This window comes from Lutjanus erythropterus, chromosome 14 (genome assembly GCF_056507025.1).
Source record: "Lutjanus erythropterus isolate fLutEry1 chromosome 14, fLutEry1.hap2, whole genome shotgun sequence".
Lineage (NCBI taxonomy): Eukaryota > Metazoa > Chordata > Actinopteri > Lutjaniformes > Lutjanidae > Lutjanus > Lutjanus erythropterus.
Window position 1 is genome coordinate 15172988 of NC_139330.1, and position 23823 is coordinate 15196810.

At 39.5% G+C, this 23823-nt stretch overlaps 2 protein-coding genes across 4 annotated transcripts; both read right to left on the reverse strand.

The window, feature by feature from the left end:
* Positions 1 to 1950: 1950 nt before the first annotated feature.
* LOC146315334 (uncharacterized) lies at positions 1951 to 13680 on the reverse strand. Of its 2 annotated transcripts, none has more exons than XM_084736418.1 (16): positions 13487 to 13680; positions 8880 to 8962; positions 8707 to 8787; positions 8519 to 8575; positions 8231 to 8422; positions 8004 to 8117; positions 6541 to 6586; positions 6236 to 6326; positions 5990 to 6131; positions 5747 to 5851; positions 5452 to 5545; positions 5330 to 5363; positions 5043 to 5120; positions 4091 to 4193; positions 3883 to 4004; positions 1951 to 3098 (listed from the first exon to the last, which is right to left on the reverse strand). In XM_084736418.1, the coding sequence occupies exons 1-16, from the start codon at positions 13542 to 13544 to the stop codon at positions 2963 to 2965; spliced, it is 1536 nt and encodes a 511-aa protein (XP_084592544.1). In that variant the 5' UTR covers positions 13545 to 13680; the 3' UTR covers positions 1951 to 2962. The 2 variants fall into 2 exon arrangements, with proteins under 2 accessions (XP_084592544.1, XP_084592543.1); XM_084736417.1 differs by having other exon boundaries at positions 6236 to 6329.
* A 2208-nt stretch (positions 13681 to 15888) lies between these two features.
* Positions 15889 to 23621, reverse strand: pyroxd2 (pyridine nucleotide-disulphide oxidoreductase domain 2). Of its 2 annotated transcripts, XM_084736332.1 has the most exons (16): positions 23483 to 23621; positions 23061 to 23080; positions 22865 to 22958; positions 21852 to 21925; positions 21582 to 21737; positions 21197 to 21350; positions 21047 to 21108; positions 20868 to 20965; positions 20635 to 20776; positions 20394 to 20528; positions 20239 to 20311; positions 18958 to 19111; positions 18114 to 18265; positions 17277 to 17383; positions 16757 to 16877; positions 15889 to 16477 (listed from the first exon to the last, which is right to left on the reverse strand). In XM_084736332.1, exons 1-16 carry the CDS (start codon positions 23598 to 23600, stop codon positions 16407 to 16409), a joined length of 1731 nt encoding a protein of 576 aa, XP_084592458.1. In that variant the 5' UTR covers positions 23601 to 23621; the 3' UTR covers positions 15889 to 16406. The 2 variants fall into 2 exon arrangements, with proteins under 2 accessions (XP_084592458.1, XP_084592459.1); XM_084736333.1 differs by lacking the exons at positions 23061 to 23080; positions 23483 to 23621 and having other exon boundaries at positions 22812 to 22924.
* Positions 23622 to 23823: the final 202 nt, after the last annotated feature.

Consider the following 23823-nt stretch of genomic DNA (forward strand, 5'->3'; position numbering starts at 1 on the left):
AAAATTAAATGCACTGTGCAACCACAATTAACAGCACCAGTCAAATAAGAAACAAGGAAGCTAAATTGACAAATGCAGTCTTACGGTTTGGTGTCCAATTCCTTTATCACAAGTTTTAGCCATAAGACAGAAAGTTAATGAGAAAAATAGAAGTGCAGTATGTGACAGTGTTTACACCGAATAGTTGCTAATAATGCTAGTCTCTTAAAGCCAGAAACAATTCTTTAACCTACCATTAAGTTAAATGACAAAGAATTAAAAGCTTTATTCAGCTCCCAAGGTATGTTGTAAAAAAGAAAAAGAAAAAAAACAGGCATAAATAGGAAAATAAATACTCTCACTATGCTGTGCATAGTTTGCTAGTGAACGTAGTGTGGACTTAAAGCAGATGTTGCAGCTGTAATTGTTATCTAGTGGATGATACAGACACATGCCAATGGGTCTTAATGCACTGTCTAGTGTTGAAACTGATGAAAGAACAAGGCTGTTTTCAGTGCAGAAACATCAGATGAAGTATTCTTTGGTTCACTGAAATACTGAAGTGGAGAGTCCCCGAAGGTCGAAAACACTGCTTTTCAATGTTATTAAAGTTCTTTAAGTGGATCTTGTTGCACACGTGGCCATGAATGTGTGTGCGCACATGACTGAGCCGGAATTCTTATAAAGGCACTGTCCTGTAGTTTTGAACTATTCCATGTCTGTCATAGACATTAACAACCTACAAAAACAGACTACTTGTGCCTGAGGTGGTAGGTGTGTGCAGGTCTGTCACAGAACAATCAAATTGACACTTTTCTTTTGCATAGACATAAAGCACTGTGATGTTTACAATGCAAATGTACCTGTAAAGCACATTTTATATTCTAACGCTTAGATAAAAACTAATGGAAGCTCTTAATTTATTTGCATTGGGTACCAATATCTGTGCCATAACTAGTTATCCTAAAATCCACAAAAATGTAGAAATCCAGATCACCAGTCAGACCAGAAGAACATAACACCTGACATTTCATGTATTCCAATACAACAAGGCCAAGAGCTATGGCTTTAAAGGGAAAAATCTGTACTTTTCATGTAGATGTTTATGTCAGTGTTGATGTCAGTGTTGATGGTCGTTATTTGAAGCTGCAGAATCTATTGTCATTCCTCATCCAGTGATGGATTAATCTGTTGATCATTTTCTTCATTAACTAATTAGTTGTTTAGCCTATAAAATGTCAGAAAATTGTGAAATATTGATTACAATTTATCACAGACCAAGGCAGCATCTTCAGATGTCTTGTTTTGTCCACAACTTAGATTATAAAAAAAAAAAAGAGGAGAGAAAATAAGCTGCAATCAGAGAACTTGAACACATTTTCTTAAAAAATGCCTGATAACTGATTAATCAATTATTAAAATAATTGGTGAGTAATTCAATTATTGACAACTAACTGATTAATTGGCTAGTCGTTGCAGCTCTAGGTGTCACAGCAATGTCATTAGTGAAACACTACAAGCTATTCATCATGGATTTCTAATCTCTGCCTCTGGGTAGCCAGTGGGTGTGCTAGATAAGTACTTCTGTCACCGAACACTATGTTTTGGCCAATTAATTAATAGCTATAGGCTAGGGTAGTGATAAACTGCAGCATGAGCCAGAAAAACACATGCAATGAATGGTACATGTGGCAGGGCTCCACAAGCATTAGAACTCAACTTTCGTGGTCAGCACACACCGAGGAATATATCGCTTTAACTGACCACATTTTACCATCAACACTGAACATCACGGACATCCCCATTAAAGGTGGAGATTTTCCCTTTAACATTACCACAGAAATGAAACAATACCTTTCTGACAGTCTCGCAGCCTTCATAAAGGTAGCGTGTACTGAATTGCATGATAGTCAGGTGTTTCTATTACTTCTTCCACAGCCAATGAGAATGGTCATGAAGCACAATGAGTCCTCCATAACTTGACAACTAAACAGGCATGGAGTCTGCTGTCGATCTTTCAACAAAAGGGCAGTTAATAGGTAAATAAAGTGAAACAAACACCTAAACCATGCACAAGTACACACAATTCTGCAATCTCTGAAGTCTATTTACCCACATATGATCAACTTAACTAAGACTACATAGCACAGTATAATGACAGCTCTTTGGGTCTCTGTAGCTTATTGGCTAAAAGAAAACCCTCATCTGCATAGGGGAGGTACTGAAATATCAAGTACGTCTGTTGCTAAGTCTTTGGTCTGGAGGACAATATGCAGATATTGGCAAAGGAACAACAAATGGGAAATGAAGCCCAAGTATAAACCGCAGACTGGTGTGAGCAGTTGTGGGCCATGAATAAAAGTGAACTGTTAAAAAATCAGCCTCACAAACTGCAAGTTAAAGTATTGATCTAGTTACCGAACTTTAAAAATGGATGAGGAACACTGCTTTGTGATGGAATTTCTAAAGAAGGAAGGTCCCCTGGATTGTCCCGAGGAGTCTTGGCCTGAAAAATCCATACACAGTTCTTTCTTTACTGCTGCTGTACACGACAGAGTCATTGCTAAGTGGCACCAAGACAGTTTCACTTCCTTGTTGTGTTGAAGGCCAGAGGTTAGGTGGTATCCCTTAAAGCAGGGATAGGTCACCATGTGCCATGAAGTGCTGCAGTTACGAAGGTTTTCATCCAAAACAAAGACGACACCAGGTAAATGGTGTTTGTTGCTCACAATATCTTTCAGTTTAGTCTTGGGCTGACATTAAAACCTTCATACTCGCAGTCTTTTGTGACACATGTGTGACTATCTCTGCCTTTGAGCCTGAAAGCTGGCTCTGATCCTTTGACTCTTTTGACTATTCTGGTCCATTCTGCTACAGTGAATATTTTTAGCCCAGAGAAGCTGGTCCAGTAAGTGCCGGCTCCTTTGGCTCAGTCTGTGCATCCCAATTTTCTGTCACGTCACTGGGGCAGAGAAGGCTGAGTTCAAGGCTGCCAGGGCTTCCTGTCCTTGCCTTTCTGATCAGGAATGTGTTTGTAGCGACATTTGTCCCCAAAATGGCAGCCGGTGGTTCTCCAGAAGTAACACTCGTCTCCGTTCACTGGGCCACGTCGTCGCGGTCTGGGCAGAAGAAGATGACATAAACGGAGACAAAAAAAAAAAAAAGACAGAGAAAGTGTATTAAGTATTAAAGCAATTAAAACTGCAGTCATATTGCACAACCCCAGTACTAAAAAAGTTGTGATGCTGATGCTAAATAAAACCAGAATGCAATGATTTGTTTGTATGATGGTCGAGCCTCAACTTGCATTTGTAGATGCAGCAACAAACTGGGTTGACCAATAGGGTTTTCTAATGAGCCCGTGTAGTAATATCTCCAATAAAATCAAGTTGGTTTTTAATGCAATGCCATTTGAGGGATTGAAAGTCACAGGCATTCAACGTTGGTTTTAGGCTGTGCCTCTTATGAGCAGAGAATTCTCCAGACTCTAAATCTTTTAAATATATTATGGATTATAGATAGTGAAATCCCTAAATTCCTTATAACTCTACATGATAAAAGTTGTTCTTATGTTGTTGGACTATTTTCCACGTACTTTTTCAGAAAGTGATAAACCTCACCCTATCCTTGCTTGTGAATGAACACTGTCACCTGTTACCAGTTCACCCATTTTCCTGTTGAATGTTCCACACAGGTGTTCTGTGATCATTCCACAACTTTCCCAGTTTTTTGTTGCCCCTGATGCCCCTGTTGCAGGCATCAAATTCAGAATATGTAATATATTTACAAAACAACAAAGTTCATCACTATACTCAACTGTAAATATAGGTCAAATTTGCAAATCATTGCATTCTGTTTTTATTTTTGTTTGAGTTTCTAAAGCAAGGTTTAACTGCTTCTTACCCTGCAGTTGCCCCTGCCTGCTGTGTGACAGTGAGACAGGGCTTAAGTGGAATAGGAAGGGTCCTCTGAGTACGACGATCTGGATAGCGCACCACTAAACGCGTGTTCTCAATACAATAACCCTGTGAAAGAAGCACACATACAACTCCACAACAAGTCCACAACAATGGACACATGATTGAGAGGGGAAACCCAAACAAGCACTCACATTTAGTTTGTCCATTGCACGAGCAGCCATGTTTGCATTCTTGAAGTTGACAAAGGCACAGAATCTCTCATGCAGCACACGGATACTCTCTATCTCTCCGTACCTACAACGCAAAGCAAACAAGTGAACAGAAAAGTCAATGACTACCTTGGTCACATATTAGATTCCCATGTTTTTGTTCAAAGAGGTACAAACAAGTGTTTGCTGAAATGCCTTTCCAGTAATTGCATTAGGAGTAGGAATATTGTGATTATGTGATTATGTTTAAAGGGATGATTTGGATTATCTGAAGTGGGGCTCTATGAGATAGTTATCTATAGTCAATGTATTGCCTACAACAGATGGTGGTCACCACATTCCCAGTTTGGGAAAGCTACAGGATTGCTGGTGTAGGGAGTTAAGCAGAAAGAAGAATCAATTCAAGTGTATGCTATACGTAGAGTATGTCTACCACTTCACCTTGTTGTCAGACAGCCTTTTCCAACTGGAAACCTACTTTATCCTTCTGCAAACACAGTAATTTTACCTTGCTAAACTACAGCTTCCTGAATCAGTAAGTTTATTTGTATTTAGTGTTATAAGGCTTACTTGAGATTCACCAAAGTCAGAAAAAATAACAAACAAACAGATCCAGGCAATGGCAGAGCAGCAACTCCCATGTTCTGCAAGGGAAAATAATTTGTTTTTGCTAAAGGAGTCTAGTAAGAAAGAACAATATTTGGCTCATATAACAATGGTTTCCAGCTCGACAGTCTGACAGCAAACTAGTAAAACTATTCTAAATTTAATGTACACTTGAACTGATATTAATTCCAAATTGCCATCCACTGCCATTTACAATACACTGACTATTGGTAAGTACCAAATACAACCTCACTTCAAGTAATCCAAACTATCCCTTCAAGTCATTAATTAGGTTAGTATCAAATATCTTACTGGACTTGGATCATACATTTTAAAAAGGTCCCATAGGTGTTTCTCGGTTAGCTCAGTCGTGACATTTCCCACCCACAGAGATGGACAGGGGCTTCTGAAGGAAAGAGAAATCATGTGACTGAAACCAATAAAACCACAGCTGAGATTTGTAATTTATTTAATCTTCTCCAAAGATCACTTCAGTTGTGACAACCTACAAAGATAAATGAGTAAACTAAGATGAACAAAATCCATTTTAGGCACAAGAGAGGCTCCAAAACCCCCTGACCCCTTGTTTGATTGGACAAACAAATGGTCACCCACCCTGGTTGAACAACTGATGGATCTTGGCTCCCAGCTGCAAGATAAAACAAGCTCCATCAACAGATTATATAGAGAAAAGGTTCAGTCTCCAAAGAGAAAAAGCAATGTACATGTGATCTTACCCCTGGCAAGATCAGAACAAGATGCAAGAACAGCCTGTACAGTTGAAAATTTCTCCAGCAGCATAACACTTTGCCCTTCTTCAAAACCAAGCTCCTGAGGAAAGAACAGAGTAAAGTAACATGTGAAGTGAATAACAAGTCTTGAAAATACGATCAAATGTTTTAAGTCAAGGTGACTGGCTTAATAACAAAATGTTACGTCTAAAAATGGAAAGTTGAGAGGAAGAGCTATGGTTATTTTCATTCACTGCTACCAAGCGTTACAGGAAACACCTGATATGATGAGTGCGTTTACCATCAACTGCAGCACTTTGCAGTTAAAGAGGTCAATGACAGCCTCCTCACAGTCTTTGTCCAGTTTCAGCACCTGCTCCATGGCCTTCTCTGCCTCACTGTACCGCTACAACACACACACAGACCCACAAAATTTAGTTAGTAAAGGCAAATCTTTTCACAGAGGCTTCAATGTGAAGCTATTCAGCAGATATATCATTGAATACATGCTATACTGCATGACCACATAATAGTCTGTGCCCACCCTCATGCCCATGAGAGCACTGCCCTGGCGGAAGTGTCCTTTGGGCCAGTCAGGGGCCAACTGAATGGAGCGTTCAGCATCTGCCAGGGCCTGTGGGTACTGCTCCAAGCAGTAATAGCAATAGGAACGATTCCCAAAGAACCTACAGGACATAATTAAAAAAAAATGCAAAGGGAATATGTTACATGTGTTTAAAACATATTTACTCCCTTTGTAATCACATAGTCATGAGCACAGGCAATGTACCTGTTATCCTTTGGATCACATTTGATGGCTTCTGTAAACATAGCGACTGCTTGTGCATACTGCCCCTCTTGCACCAGCTTTATCCCTTTTTCTGCTAGAAAGAAAAAAATGCTTGTAAATAGTTCTCGGGTGAGTCAGTAGCCTCGAGAGTTGAACTGACCGCAGTGCTACACGCTGACATGCTCGCGCAGAAAGCAAACAAAAATACGTAATCAATCATTTCCTTGAAGGCTTTGTTTCTTTCTCAATGAATTACCTATTAAAAGGCAGATCAAGTGCCCTGCTTTGCAGAAATCATTCCTCACCTGTCAGTGACGCACTTTTCTTGGTCATGGTGTCAGTTCCATTTGTCTGCAAGGAAAATATTAACAGTTCATTATTCACAGCTCTGAAAATGCACTTGATCAGATGCTCAGATTTGCATGAAATAAACAAACACATTAACAGGCTTCCTTTTTCAAAGTCAAATTCAAGCACTTTTCAGACATTTTCAAGGTACATTTTAAACCTTTTCCAGCACCTTACAGCTGTGATAAATGACATATTTCTATACATATATATGCTCAAAATGATTATGCCCTATTTCGTTTCTTCATCACATTAAATCAGATGTTCTTGTGCTATAAGAGAACAAAATAACCCTGTGCATCTGTTTGATAAGCCAAGTGCACAGGAGAGGTAGGAGTGGACCAAAAAGTTGCTTAACTTGCCTAACTGCCAATATTACATTTATTGGCAACACACTAAATGTTGATCTTCAAGGCACAAGTTAGGCGGTGTGTGGGAGTTTTCTTGCACCACTGCACTATAAATAACCATAATTATGTTGCATGGTGGAATTCTACAGAAGGGTGACGATTAGAGGAAAATACAACAAAGTTTCATGTTTCAAAACACGTCACCTGTGTGTGAGTGGACTAGACATCCTATACAACCTTGCTGAGCCAATATGAGACAATAACTCAAACAATTACCAGACAAATAACTTCAATCTCAATTACGTCCCTTTTGTTTTCAAGCCAACACTCATTAAAAACCCGAACCTCCTGGCGTGTTAGATTTCCACTCACTGTTCCATCAGAAAGCAAACATCAACAAAGACTGACAGATCACACTAAATCTCGCAAACTCTCTGACTTATATTATTTCTTTATCTAAAAAAATGAAATATTCAGTCAGAGAGTGATTGATAATTAATTAATGCAATTACAATTTCAAGCACTAATTCCAAAATGTAAGCACTTTAAGTGTTGAAAACATTAAATTAAAATTTAAATATTTTCAAGGATTCCCAGCACCCGTACAAAAAAGTGAAAAACACACACATTCCTGAATAGAGAACGAGCGATCCACACACCAAGAAGCCCAAGTTTTTATTAAGTATTTATTTGCATGACGTGTCGAGCTCCAGGCTCTTTCTCAGACTGCTGGTTTTTGTGTGCAGATTCACTTCTCCTTTTCTATTCGACACCTGTACAAACCCTGCATTTAGTGCTGGGAAAACAAATTATTACAAACAAGCTTAATTCAACACACAAATGTGCAAGGTCTAAGCGTCATCCGCCAGCTGACACACAGGTCTCACAGACATGCACACACACACACGCACACATTTCGACAACTGCTGCAAAGCCTTTCACGGTCCAGAGTCCACTTTTCCACACATTGGACTTTGGAACTGCTGCCACAGTAAAAACACAGTGGCGAGTTATGTTGGGAGCTCTTGCTATACCAACTCATCTGACAATATCTGTTAGCATTCGCTCACCTCTCTCCTGGCCTCATTCTCCTTATTTTCTTTGGACTTGCGACTTGATCCTTTGGGTTTGATATGGCTAGCAGCATTAGCAAAGAAGGCACTGCTGACATCCCACTCTGGCTCCTGAGGGACACAGAATGTCAGACAATCATGTGTCATGCTGGCTTTTATATTACAACAGATACAACACCTAGTTTTATATATGCATGTATAATGGTCTGGTATAGTGGCCCCACCTCCTCAGTGGATCTGGCTTGGGTCTTCTGATGTCCTTTGATTTCTGAAGGAGCCATGGCTGGAGTGGCGATGTACTTGTGTGAGGCAGCTGCTCCATTGTCCTCTTGTTTCTCCTCTTCAGCACCAACTTCCGCTTCCGACTCACTCTCGTCCAGTTCAGACTCTGCACCTCCATCCTCATCTTCATCATCCTAATGTGCAGAACCATATGCATACATTCATATGCAGTTACTCACAGCAAAGGCAAATGTAGAGTGCATTTCCGGAGGAAATAATGTGACTGTTACCCGTCCAGCACTCTCGTTTTGTTTAACCTGCTCCTGCTTCTTACGTTTTCGGCGACGCTGAAACAAATGCAGTACTTGACATATCAGAAAACACATGACTACTTTACCCATTATTCATAGCATAACTGATTTATTAAAAGTGCATCTCAAGAAGGATCTTTAAGGGGTGTAGGAATTTGCATGCTCACCTTCCTCTTGGCTTTGCGTCGCTCCGCCCTCCGTCTGACCTTCTCCTCCTCACTCAAATCATCCTCTCCATTTAATGCATCCTAAACAAACACACACACACACAGTAATGAACGTTGCACATTCACCTTTACAGTCCTGACAGTGCCCTGTCAGTCTGACACCATTTGTTTACCTGTGACAAAGTGGCATCATCACACGGGTCAGAGGTTGCGCCATGACAGTCCATCTGCTCCTCCTGCTGCTGGACAGGGGGGCCTGTTCAGAGATACACCAAACATCAGCTCTAAAGACCCTGATTAGACCACCTTCTGCTGTCTTCGTTTTGGTCAGCTGAAACTGCTCTGATCAACAAAATCTCTTAAAGGGATAGTTTGGATAATTTGAAGTGGGGTTGTATGAGGTACCTATCCATAATCAGTGTATTAACTGCAGTAGATTGTGGTTGACACGCCCCCAGTTTGGAGAAGCAGAGAGAAGTGCCAGCACAGATGTAAACAATGTACTGCTGTGGACAGGGTCAGCAGAAAAATGTATTTTAGCCACTTACAAAAAGGTCTACCTAACAAAGTCTGAATCAGTTAAAGTTCATGCTAGGCTGTACAATATTTTTACTGTTTTTCCTTGCTGTCAGACAGTCTTTTCTGATTTGAAATCACCGTTAATATAAGCCAAATAAATCTCTGTCTTGCTCAACCAGATTCCTTTTCCAAAAACAGTCATTTTACCTCGCAGAATATAGGAGTTGTTGGGCTACCTCTGCCTCGATCTATTAGTTTGTTTGTAACACTGTGACTTCGGTGAATACAAACTAAGCTAACACGAACATTTCTATATATAACAGTTTCTCATCAGAAAAGGCTGTCTGATGGCACAGTAAAGCTGTGAAAATATGTAAATTATAGCTGATATTGATCTTGTAAGTGGCTAAAATAAATTTTGCTGCTGACCCTGTCCTTGGAGAACATTGCTTGGCTTCAGTGCTGGTATTCCTCTCTGCATCTCCAAACTGAGGAGATGTCGACCAGCATTTACTGTAGGTAATGCACTAACTATCAATAAACTCCTCATTCAGCTCCACTTCCAATAATCCAAACCATCCCTTTAATGTGGTTCTTGTTCTTAAAACGATACAGCATACAGAAAAAGTCTACAAAACAAGTAATTTTTTGCAGATTATGTTCCATCATCCCATATTAAGAAAAGGGAACAAAGAGTTATAAGTTTGCTTGCCAGGGATGTTTTGCTTTTATGTTGCCCTGTATAAGACGTAACTGACATCTGCACATCAGCAAACGTGCTGCCCATGATTCCTTTTAAATGTCTTACACTGACATTGCTTGTCTTGATTGCAAATAAACATGTTCCTCCCTCCACATGCACACTCGAGTCCAACCGCTCTGACCCTTGATAACAACAAGTAATATTCGAAGTGACATTGGGTGGAGACAGGAAAGATGATGTAATGCTTTCATATTATAAAAAAGAAGCCAAGAAAGTGCAACCTGGGACAAAAAAGCACACAGATCAGAAAACTGTTAGAATGATTCAAGTTGTTTCTTTTGTGTCTTCAGATTGAGATGTACTCTAACTTTTCCACATGCGACACACAGCTGCCTTGGGATCTGTTGTTTGAGAACACATTATCTTTTCTCAGAAACTAGGTTGAAAAACTACTCAGAAAACAACCACTGGCCTGAATGTGGGATGTGTGTGTGTGTTTGGGGGCATAGATACAATAAAAACAGAACCCTGTCGCTGATTTAGGCCCAACTGCAGCAAATAAATGGTGAGACAAAAGGAAGCAAAACACCGGTGGACCATGCAAGAATCTAAGTGGTGTCAGATTTCCATCAGTTCAGCAATGATCTCCAGAATAGTGACAAATTCATTCTTGGTCTGTGACTCATGTTATGACTCGTGAGGCATTATTGTGAGTTATTGCAACTCTCCTGCTGCTCAATGCAGTTTAGCTCTATTAGTACAGGCCCTATGTATTGTATGCTATCGTTACGTGTTTTGTGGGGGGAAAAAAAGAGGACAAACAGTAACTGGACTTCCTCATTCTCTCTCTATGCAGCTTATATTCTACAGTGTACTGGGGCTGTGGTCAACACTTCAGACAGTGGTGATAAATGCACTAAATATATGACAAGAAAGCAAAAAAAAAGGTCACTATCTGTACCTGCTACCTAAACCATCCATCCATGTACATTCCCTCACATTTTTTGCATCTATCAAACCAAGTCTCATTGGCTACAGTAAAGTAAAGTCCATTCTACCATTGCAAGGAATTAGTGCCTCCAAACATGCATAGAAAGTGGAAGGAATTTCAGCTGTCCATGCCTGGCTCACTGCTCAGATGTCATGAAACAGCCACTGCTGAAGGACACCTCCATCTCACTAGCTGAATCAGGCTTTTTGTTGAATCTTTAACTGTAATGGCATGCCCTCCTAACAAATAAATGATACAAAATCCCTGGACAAAAGCAACAAAAGAGTCTCTGTGTCTCCCCCTTCAAGGAGACTGCTTAAATTAGTGTTGAGTTGAAAGGTGAGCTCTTTCCACAGGAATGCAAAATAACAGTGTATCATACATGACTAAAGCTTTAACCAGGAAATGAGCTTCACAGCTCTTTTTCTTTACTTTGTTCCTCAACTCTGCATAACAGACAGACAGCGAAAGAGAAACGGGACATAACCGTATCATTAAAACAATAACCAGCCTAAATCAAGAGTCCATGATTTTGGAAACTGACTTAAGACAGGTGTTTACACAACATTAAAATAGCAACATGCTCAGTGAATCATCAGTCTTTCTTCCCACAAAGTGCATGGCTGGCAGGTACAGCTGTTGTGGATGGAGTTGAGTGTTTACAATGTTGAGAGGGCATGGACAATTTTTGACATGACAGCTCCTCATCACAGAAAAATACACACAAAACAGAAGATATCCAGTCTGCTCTCTGATGTGAAACAACCTAGCCCCATTAATGTGTCTTACAGTCTGACATTTAAAGAAGGAGATCATATTAGGGCCGGGCGAAATGGCTTATAAACAATCTCAACATTTTAGGCTTTTCCGCAATACAATATAGATATCTTGATATACGCATTTTCTCTAAAGTAACATACTCAAATAGTGCAAACTACTTCCATCCATTTAATCAAAAAATAATTGCAATACGGCCAAATGAAATATCCAAAAAGCAGGAGCTGCAATTGTTTTAAGGTGAAATGTGTGACAAAACAGCATTAAAATGAACTACTACTGTACTGCAGAGGTGTCCTAACTAACAAATCAGATGTAAGAAAACATGTTAATTTAGTAAAGACCCCAACATACATCACATCATCTTGATTTTATTTTTTTCATTATATTATACTTTAAATTATTAAATTATACTTATACTACTAATCGGGAATTGTGTAGCCATAGTGCAAACATATGATGACCTTGTAGAATATGATGAATTACTTAAGAGTTGCCGCAATACCATGATTTTACATTTTGATACAATACTAGCATAAAAAACGATACCACAGCAAAAACAAAAAAAAAGAAGTCCTGAGCAGGCAAAATAGGTTAATTTCTCCTTTTTTAAAAAAGAAAAAAAAAAAGAAATCACAACCTGCACACAGTACTGGTGGTAAAGGTCACTGAACACTGTCTGGTTTTGCTGCAAATTTCAGGCAGGAAAATAAAGTCTGGACTGAACAATTAGCTCATTTTTTAATAGGTTTTGATACCTTCAATACTATAATTATTTGATATTGGATCACTTAAAAGTATTTAAGTATTGTTACTTTTTACAACTTCATTTTTGATTAAACTACCTCACAGTTGATAAAGTAGTTAGGGATGAGTAATGTGGACAGTGTTACTTTCACAAAATGTTAACACAATGAGATTCTGGATAACTAATCATCAGCGATGTTGATATGATGACTAAGTGGGCAAAGGCAAATAAATTGATCAGCTACAACGGTTCAGAAAATTGCATTTTAGTGTAATGCAGCCTTTAAAGCCAAGAAAAGACAACATTTTACGCCCTATTAGCATTTAACGAGACCCAAAATCTAAGCAGGTATCTAGTCTCGTATGACGATACTGATATAATATCAATATATTCGTATTTAAATTAGATATTCTGGGATGTTCATCCGCCTGGATGTTGTTCTAACAGTTAGTTAGCGAACTAACCTGCTGTGTAAGGAAATTAAACAAACATGCGAAGCGAGAAGAGGAACAAAGTGTGAGCACATGACATATTTACACACATACATAACTCTAACTACACCACTGAACATGTACCACGCTACAGAGCTGCTGCCACCTATTTCAGGCATTGTTATCATACCAACAAGCACCCGGGAATTTACTTTTAATATGTGTTGTCGTTTAAGCCTTTCCTACACATGTCCTGCTCTATAAGGCACGCTTAGACTTGTAATTTCTGTTATTACTGACTTCATGGGGGCAAAAGTCTGTTTTAGAGACGTTATTACAACTTCTTGGCACCGAATGCGCAAACTTGGAAGTGGTGCAACAAGCAAGGGTGGAACTGGCAAAGAGGGGAACTTCATTGTTTCACCAAGAACTCAGTTTGAAACTCACGACTAAAGACAACTGCGAAAGACGACCACAAATACACCGTTTAATAACCCGCGGGTTAGATTTTATCCGCAGTTACATTGCAACACGCGTTTCAGTATCATTTACTGAACCAGTTGAACTTGTGGCTGAGTTTAGAAAGTTTTGAAAATTGGGACGTTTCTTACCGCTCCCGAGTCCCAGCAGCCTGCATATATCTCTGGTGAATTTCATGAGCGCAACCATCCAGCATTATCGTCTCGAATATCCCCCCAAAAAAACACTTAAAACAAAGGTTTAGGTCAGTGTGAACACGTTTGTAACATTGGGACAATCGATGATATCGAATCTGCGGGAATCTTTGGTGGTTTAGTCCACTTCCTGAGCGTCAAACGCCGACGCTGGGTCCACCCTGAGCAGCGTCTTAAAGGCACAGGACACCGTGATCGATTATCGAACGGTTCGGATCTTATCACAGCGAGGGAGTCCCAACAAATAATAACGTCTATATTCTCCTTATTACTGATTAAGAATGATAAGAAAATTAGTAATAATGTAATACCATTATTGTTTATTTCTTTCATGCACAAGAGACAAAATCAGACTATTCACTTATCTACCACAATCAAACAAAACAGTAATAATTATGGTAGGTTTAATAATAATAATAAAATAAGTACAGGGGAATTAAATACAGCAAGAAAAATATTGATGATAAGAAAAATCAGAGATTAATTCAGTTGAAATCCCCCTTATGGCACGTTGTTGTCTCTGTAGGTAACATACCCACAGTGTTTTGATTTGTCACTCTCTGGAGGTCATGTCAAATCTCTTTTTCCAGCCTTCCTCACATGGTTTGTCTTCATGGTCTGAAAATGTCTTTTTCTGTCACTTTACAATCAAGTAAAACTGATCCATATTATTAGATGAGTAAAGTTTAATTTTTAATTGTTTGATGTACTTTATTTGATAATTAAATAATGATAACTGTTGCCTTGAAGTAACATTGTACCCTTATGGATCCCACCATGACATTTTTGGTATTGTGTATTTGGTTTATGTACTGTTTAACCAATATAAGATGGGGTGTAAAATGCATTGATAGTTTATTTTAACTCATAAGCAGTGAGCCAAAGATGCAGCAACACGATGAATAGTTGCATCATACGAGGAAAGATGCAGGAAACTGATAACACAAAATTTCAAACTGGTCAGGCTAATAGATTTTACTCAGATTAACAGAATAACTCTCTTTTTTCTTTCCTTATCACTCTGGTACAGTGTTGCTCCCAGGTAATGTACCCTAAAGTTTACCCTAAAAAATTGTCAGATTGGGTTTATTTGCTCTATTTTATGACAACAACAAAAAAAAAAAAAATCACAATGTATGTTTAGGAACTTGCATCATAATGCATACCATAGAGAATGGAGAAGGAGAAGAGAATGTTGATTATCGGGTTAAAAAGTTAAGTGGCAGATGGCAGAATGGGATCCCAGCAATTTCCAAACCAGCGGAAAATTCTCTTTTTTACATCTCTCAAATACTTTATCTTTTCGCGATGAATGCAGCTCATTAAGTTTTGTACCCAGTTAATTTGAGTATGAAAAGGTTTATTTAGGAGGAGTAATTAGACTGCAGATGGATAACAGAGCTGAACTTTCTGAGTCCTTCTTTTCCATCAGTTTCACCTCTTCTCTCTTCCCATATAAAATTTTCTCTGTAGCTCCTCCCTAGGTATTTTAAGAAATTTCCATTTGCTCTCACAAACAACAGAACACAAGTGGATGGTTGGGTTTCCAATTTAAGAGAATCAGCCGCCCAGCTATTAGAGCAGAGTATGCAAGGGCATCCGTTTGAATCCTTAAGAGTTTCGTGTTTTCTGGGTAAAAGCCAAAAAGTGCAATGAATGGGAATGGGCTGATTACTGAGTCCAACAGTATTGACAAAAAGTTAAAATAGATTTCCAGTAAGCAAGGAGTCTTAGAGAAAGCCAGAACATACAGTATGTAGTAACGAGGCGGCCTCCTGTCTACATCCATCACATGGAGGCTGCATGTCTGGTTTAATGTTTGCAAGTCTGACTTTAGCTCTACATATGCAAAGTATAAATTTTAACTGAAAGAGACAATGACAGGTGTATATGGAATAGGTGGTAATAATGGATGTTCAGGAAAGTCTTGTACAATGGACGACCAGTTGGCCCATGTACAATTACAGCATATTTGTCACTGAACTAACCATATGAGGAAAATCCATTTTAAAAGAATTATTTTCTGTTAAAGTACTGCTCTTGGCTAAATTCAATTAAACAGTCATCTAACATAATTTTTCGTCGTCAATAGTGACCTGTGTATAAATAAGCCTTTTTCACAGGACATGTTGCCATGTCACAGTGGAAAAACACTAGCGTAAATACAAAGCCATTGTTACTGTACCTAGTAACACCTGTTTTGCTACCATGACAAATCAAAATATCGGCTGAGAAAAAGACCTGTTAAGTTCATCCCCAGTATCCTAAAAAGTCACCTTAACCCTGCTCTCAACATAAAATACAATCATTATGCAAAGCTTGAAGAAGATGAAACACACTTGAATTCATTTGAATTTATTCATACAAAGTTGTAAACAGCTGCATTGTGCATCACTGCCAGAAATACACCATACATTTGAGTCAAGTTCATTGAGAAAATATCAGTTATTTTAAAAACGCATTTGTCTTCAACATTTACGTTGTCTTGTGACTTTATAGGATATGAACATGATTTTGAGTGGCAGTATTGCACCAGTGCGTAATATTAGGAGTGATATCCAGTTTTTCCACTGGTGAACATGGACGGCCTATAAAAAGCCTGAAAGTCTCCATTATTATTCTCCTCGTCTCTTACATCCCACGTCAGTTGGATTATTAAGTCAAACATTTATCCCTTTTTTCCTTTTCAGACACCTTTACAAAATATATTGTATATGTATGATATAATATGATGAGATGACTGATCAAACATGTTGTTTTGAAATTCATGGCTCAAAATCAATCAGATTCACAGGGTTCAGAGAAAAGTGAGACTGCACATCGATGAGCGGACCACAGACTGATGCCGTCAAATGTTTCAGTTACGTTTGAGGTCAGCCATGACAGCGAGTGCTGCGTTCCAGCCGGGAGAACCCATCACACCACCACCTAAAAAACACATCAAACAAAAAATGGACAAGAAGGAGTCAGTCTTGTTCCATGTAGGGAAATAAGAGCCAGTTTATTCAGTCACCTGACATCGCCAAGTGACCTTATTTCTTTATCATCAGCAGTGAGGATAAGATTTAATCCAAAAGGTCTAAAGGTTCATTTGCTGTAGCACCAAGCAAAATAAATGATTATATTTATACTACACTACACTGTACACAACAAACAGCCACATTTGCATCTCAGTATTCAGCAAAGGGTTCAGCATTAATAGCAAACCTGGATGAGAGCCGCTGCCACACAAATACAGCCCTTTAATTGGTGAGCGGTAGTCTGAGAGAGAGGGCAAAGGTCGTGCTAGGTAGAGCTGATCCAGTGACATCGATCCATGGAAAATATTCTGTAAAAACGAGACCGAAATGTTTACTTTCCTTTCTGTTTCTTAGTAGAATTATGTTATTATTATAAGAAAAGTTGCCTGATATTTGTTTTAAGGACTTTCTCATACAGTCTTACACAGGTAACAGAAGTGGATATCACTATCACTATCATATAAGCGAGTTCTTGGCACACAGTTGATGTGAACTTTGATTCTGGCTCATGGGTTGTGGTCAAACTGTCTGTAACCATTAACTGCTTATACAACAGGTCTGTCCCTGAGTGGATAGTGAATGACAGAGCACTACAGGGAACACAAATTACTTCCTCATCCAGTGAACAGTTGATCGTGTCAAGCAAATCAGATGTGAATCGACATTCGCTGCTAAGGTCAACAATGTCCACAGTGTACAGTATGTACCCCTCCAGTGAGCCCAAAGATCCTCTCCAGGTCAGGTGGAGTCAGGATGTCCCTGCCCACCACAGACTTTTTGAACCCAGGGGCGTACTGTTCCACCCAGTCAAATGCTAAAGAGACAGACAAACACATGCTTTATCACTGAAACAGGTTAATCAGTATACATTCCTTTAAACAAGACTTCCTAAACTTCATGATTTAAAAAAAGGACAGATTATCAAAGTACAACCCCAACTGCAAAAACATTGTTGGGATGTTGTGCAAAAATGTAAATAAAAACCCAATGAAAAGTCCAATGATTTGCAAAAACTTTTTGACCTATATTCAGCTGAATACAGTACAAAGATGTTTAATGTTCAATCTGATTAACTTTACTATTTTTGTTAATATACACTTATTCTAAATTTGATGCCTGAAACTCACTCAGTGAGCGTTTGGGAACTGAGGACATTAATTGCTGAAGTTCAAAGGGAAGTTCTTTCCCATTCTTGCTTTATTTACGACTTCGGGTGCTCAACAGTTCGGGTTGTCATAATTTTCGCTTCATAATACGCCACACATTTTCAATAGGAGACAGGTTTGGATTGTAGGAAGTCCAGTCTAGTACTTGAGCTAATTTACTACAAAGCCACACCAATTTGAAAATCTTACCTTTGTACTGTATTCAATCGAATTCGAATCAAAGTATTTGCAAATCATTCTGTTTTTAAAGATGGATATTTCATTTTGAAACATGTTCCTTTCTATCTGAGCCATTCTAGAGCTGGTGTGGCCACGTAGTAAACGTGTGAGCAAGCCACACTTTTGACACACCACAAGTCCTGGATCACTGTGTGTTACCAGTATCTGCAAAGGCCTCTCTGTCCTGGTTAGTCCACTCCCTGCCTTCTATGTGGTAGGGGGTGAACTGGATGAACAGTGACACCACATGACAGCCAGGGGGAGCGAGAGTAGGATCCAACACAGAGGGGATGGTCATCTCTATCATGGGTCTACAGGAATACAGTGGCAAAATGAGAAAAGATGCTGGAGAGTGAAGTGTGCGTGCAGGGAGGTGTGATAATGAAAATTTTGGATGTACTTTCCTTTTTTAAAGAGACATTCTGGGAAATATGAAAAGAACCAGTGAATATTTATGGTTGCACAAGAGATTTCTCAAAATTATTTTGGTTAAAGTTTACATGATCAGCAAGCAAGCAAATGTTATCAGCTGATGAGCAGACAGTTCAAGAAAAGGATGAAGACCTCAGGTTCAGGGGACAGAAGCCTATTCAAGGCCAAGTCTTATCTGTGAGATAAGGATATGTGGATATCCTAACCCAGCCTGCTGGAGAGTTATGTTGATAGAAATTTGTGGAGAAAATACCTACTATAAGGCACATAGTAGACAAATATTAATATTTATACACTACCAAATGGGCTATGAAGGCCCCCTATATAGTAAGTACTACTTTTGCAGGTGTAAGGTTAATCTTAATCTACAGTGAGGAGCACTTAACACTTTGTCCTATATTCTCTACTGAAGGGGGATGCACTATATGACTAGTTCTTAGCTAGAAATCTGGGAAAGAACATTAATTGAAAGTTGTTTGTCCAGAACAAATGTTTACCTTCAGTAGAATCTCTTGCATGGTCGGTTGCTGAATGTAAACTCTTGAATCTAATATGAGGAAGACAGATGTACCTTGCTGAGGGACGTCCATTCATGGCCTCTTTGTATGCAGTCTCCAGCACCTCCACGCTTTCACAGTTGAGATGAATGGAGCACTGATGGTGGGGTCCCGGTTTATTATCTGGCGTGGGAGATGCTAGGAAGTTTGGAAGCTTGTCCACTGCCACTGTGAAATCAGGTCACGAAGAAACAAAGAAAATGACATAGAATAACAGCGTTTGCTCTAAAATTATATACATTTAAATTTCTGTCTTTTATGTGGCCCTGTATGTTCTTAAGTTTTAGTTTCTAAAATATTTTAATTACAATTAGGGCAACTCTCAATGCGAAAGTCTGTATCTAGAGCCAGTGTTTGGTGTGTCTATTCTAGGTTACTGTAGCAAATGATGGTGCAACAAGGCACACTGGAAGAGGAGCCGCACCCTCTGTAGATATAAACATCTAATTTTAAGATATCATAATACAACAATTCTTATTTTCAGGTGATAACACACTAATAAAAATGTACTCATGAATACTGAATTTCATTTCTGCCATATTCTGCCAATAAATCCCTGTAAATCTTACTGAGTCTATGAAGCAGTGAGCTATAAAGGATAAGTTGGGAGTAAACACTTTCTGAGTAATAAAGTTCTATAGCTCAGCCTCTCCTGTAATTAACAAGCAGGATCTACAAGTGGCACCACACAGGAAGCTGAAGAACGCTTATTTTTGTGTTCTGTTATAATACCCCAAACTCTAAAATTTGTGTTCAGAGCACCAAGAGCATAGGCCGTGACCTCATCTTACACTGTAATAATAAACGGCACTCAACAGTGGAGGAGTAAGAGCTGATCTCTCCTGATACACTACATAGTGCCTTAATGTCAAGTTCTCATTGTCTTACACCTTACACCTTCTTTGCAGCTTTCAAAGTGTGTAAGTAGCGCTTCAACACAAACAAAACACACCAACAGCCTAAAGTATGAATAAAGACTCCGGGGTTTCACTAAAATATCTTAAATCTTATGGCAGGAGAAACAACACTTGCGCAGAGATAAGACAATGAGCCCCGCAGCTCAGAGCCAAAGTGGCTTTTCAGTTCTGCCTCCTGAGGCTTACTGCAACACTAAACATAATCATGCTCCACAGCAGCTTTAAAGAGAAAAGTCACCACTGTGGAAGCATTTTAGATTATTTTGGCAGTCAGCATACAATTGATGTCTTCCCTTGTGTTTTGCAAGTACTTGCCAGTGAAACTTTTGCATAAGATCATGATTCGCAATTAGAATGACTGAAACAAAACAAATTTACCATTGATCTTGGTAACAGGTGACGTGTAGTCAATCTGATCTACAGCCTTGATGAACTCTGGCGGAAGGGCAGCCTACAATGAAAACAGGAAGTCAGATATAAATTATAATGCCTGGTGCCATGGTTACATGTGGTGTTTATTTTTTCTTTATTACCTGTGGCGTGAGGTTCTTGAAGGTAACATATGGAGTGGCATTTGATAAGACAACTTTACTGTGGATCTCTGTGCCATCCTTCAGCACCACTCCCTTGGCAACACCATCTGAACCAACCAGGACTTGTCCCACTTCCTGCCAGAGATACACATTGAGTACACATAAAGAGGTAGAATAAAACTTCCTTTAAACTCCCAAATAAACTCCATTAAAATAATATAATTAATCAAAACCACGTTACCTTGTCAGTGAAAATGTCTGCACCATGGGATCGGGCAGAGTTAGCAATAGCCTGAGACACGCCACCCATGCCTCCCTCCACATAACCCCACTGTCCCTTCTCCTTCTCCAACTCTCCCATCACATGATGCAAGAGCACATACCTTCAAGGCAAGAGTATGAAATCAGTGTTTTTGAGTCAGTGCTTAATTCGATGTGGTGGTGTGCCACAGGCTGCTCGAAAATATGTCTCACCCACTACCAGGATTACTTGGACTGGTCATGGCTCCTATCACACCATCAGTAGCCAGTGTTGCTTTCAGTAGCTCCGACTCAAACCACTGATTGAGGATCTGTTACACAAAATGTTACTTGGTCAATATATATAAACACACAGCAATTGATGCCAAAATCTGTGTTAAGTTCTAACAAACCTTCATTATTGGTGCAGTTACAATCTCATAAAAGTCTGGAATGTTTTTGCCCAGTTTTAGACCTTCAAATGGAAAAACATAACTCATCGTTACTGCAGAAAACAAGTACATGGTGAATAAGTTTATTTCCTTATGAATCCACAAACGCACCACATTTGATAATAGGCGTCAGGGTTTTGGATGCGGCCAGCCTCTTCCTCAGTGATCCAGTGGTAACACCTGGAACATCTACAGGAGGAGCATCCAGAAGAGGGTGGATGGCTACTGCTAGCTTCTCAAGGTGTGCATTGAAATCTGGGAAAGCCTGGGTACATGTTAAAGAAGATGAAGATAAGGATGAGCACAGGGATGTTGCATGAGAGAAAGGACAGAATAACTTTATACTGGTGGAGAAATAAAGGTCTAAAGAGACTGTGAAGAACTTTTTCACTTCATACATCTATGACTAGAGCTTAAATACATCTGCACTGGAGTGTAAAATGCACAGTACTGTACAGCCGAGAATTTACTACAACTATTATAATGCTTCCTTCACCTTGGCATCCCTCTGTGAGAACTTGCCAATCTCCATCTGGTTCATGGCCAGATCTGAGCCCAGGGTGAGAGACCTTGGTGGGGCACCTCTAACCCCCTCCTCCAACATGGGGGTGAAAGCATGAGGGTCCCTCATGTACACCTTCAGCCCATGTTTCTGAAGAGAGATGCACAAAAAAAATAAGAGAAGCATCCAAGACCAATCACTTTAAGTCTACTAAAAATGAGTTTTAATATATGAATTAATATATTTTGCAATTTGGCTGTTTACCTTGAGCTCCAAGTCTTTATATATGTGTGGTCTTAATAAACTGAGTAAATAGGAACACCTAGAGAAGCGGAAACCTGCACACAAAAGCATTGTTACTCTAACAACATGAGGTACATTTCTTTTAAGTATGACTTGATACAACACATATTGACACAGTGTATGAAGTTATACGAGTTTAAAATTCCAAAACAAGGTATAACACCCACTGATAAAGTTAGTTCAGCATGCATTCAATCTCTTATAATGCATTTGCTTACACCTCCTACACCACTAAAGGGTCAGTTTACACAAATCACAGAAAAACAGATTTCTTCACTTGCCACTAGTGGTATGAAGTCATGTAGATATTTTTTGTTGTTGTTGCAGTATCTCTGCATCTTGGTTCTTTAGGGCTTTCAAATTTTTTGTGCTCAAACACTAAAGGGCGAGCTAAAAATCTCAATGCACATCTGTATTCATATCCATGCAAAAGAGCCTCTGTTACCAACAAAGGCAACCCTTTTTAGCCAAACAGAGGCAGAGTGTCCAGATGACAGGTGGAAAAAACAGAAAGGTGTCAATCAGTCAGGGCTTTCAAGTGTCACACTAACTGTTCCCACCATCCAGCAGCTGTGCAAAAGGCAAAGCCTGGGGTTCGTTTTGACAGGAGGCTATTAAAGGACTTTATTGTTAAGGTATAGAATTTGCATGTGTTGGGAAATGGGTGAGTAGAAAGTACAATATACAGCATATTACAATAATAATGCATGGTTGCCACAAAATCTCAAGGCACACCTGAACCTGACTTATGGCACACCAGTGTCCCTTGAACCATGTGTGGGAACCACTGCTCTAATCCACAGAACACCACTGTCAGACAGTAGTTACAGTATCCAGTATCTGTACGCTGAGATAATACTAGAGGTGAGTGACAAAATGTGTTTTTGTTGTTGTTGGTGGTGTTAAATTTGGTGAACTGACCCTTTATGACCTGGGTTGAACCAGGATTGTGTCCCCACCAGAGGCTACCCTACCAGGGAAGATTTCCTCTGACACGGCTGCTCCTCCCAGCACATGTCTGCGCTCCAGCACTGCTGTCTTCAGTCCTCCCTTCTGAAGATAAGCAGCCTGCGCGCACACACACACACACACACACACACACACTGTTACCAAGCCATTTAATGTTTAATTGGATGTTGAAAGAGTTGGGAAACAAATACAAGAACTTACAGCCACCAGTCCATTGTGTCCTGCAATGAAATATAAAACATGTCAGATTGTTTTCCTGAAAATGTCAAATTCCCCACAGATTTTAGCTGAAATTCTAATATTCAGTGTCATTGGGAGAGTTGTTCATCTTTCGCTCATGTGGAGTTTACAGTCAACTTTATTGAGTCCAAAGTTGAATAATTCACATGAAACTTGAATCTGACAAAGCAATTAAAATATACAGCCAGAGACAGAGACAAATCACTGCACTCCGGAGGGCAAATGTATTTTATAGGCGTGAGAAAGTACTTATAATTACTTTTGAAAACTTCCATCGTATCAATAAGTTGCACAGTGTGACGCAGCCTGTCATATTGTTAACTGATACTGTTACACTGTTACACGGCTGTCGCGGTGTTTTCTGAACAGCGCACAGATCTCACCTCCTCCGATGACCAGTGCGTCATACTGACATTTTAAAGCGGCGTGACTGGATGCGGATCTTGTCCCCAAAATAGTGAAAGCCTTCCGTCCTCGGTCGGTCCACGTCGCTGCAGCCATGGCAGGAATTTGTGGTGAGATCCCGCATCAGTCCCTCCCATTTTCGCCTCGAACCGCGTAAAGTAGATCCGGGTTTCACAAGATCCACCAATGGTCTGAGTAAGGAGGCGGGGGGATCTGGAAAAAATATTCTTGAGGTGGCATGAGAGACTTTAATCTAAATTAATGTTAAATTTGATACTGGATAGACTGACAGACAGACAAAACTAAGAACAAGATCTAA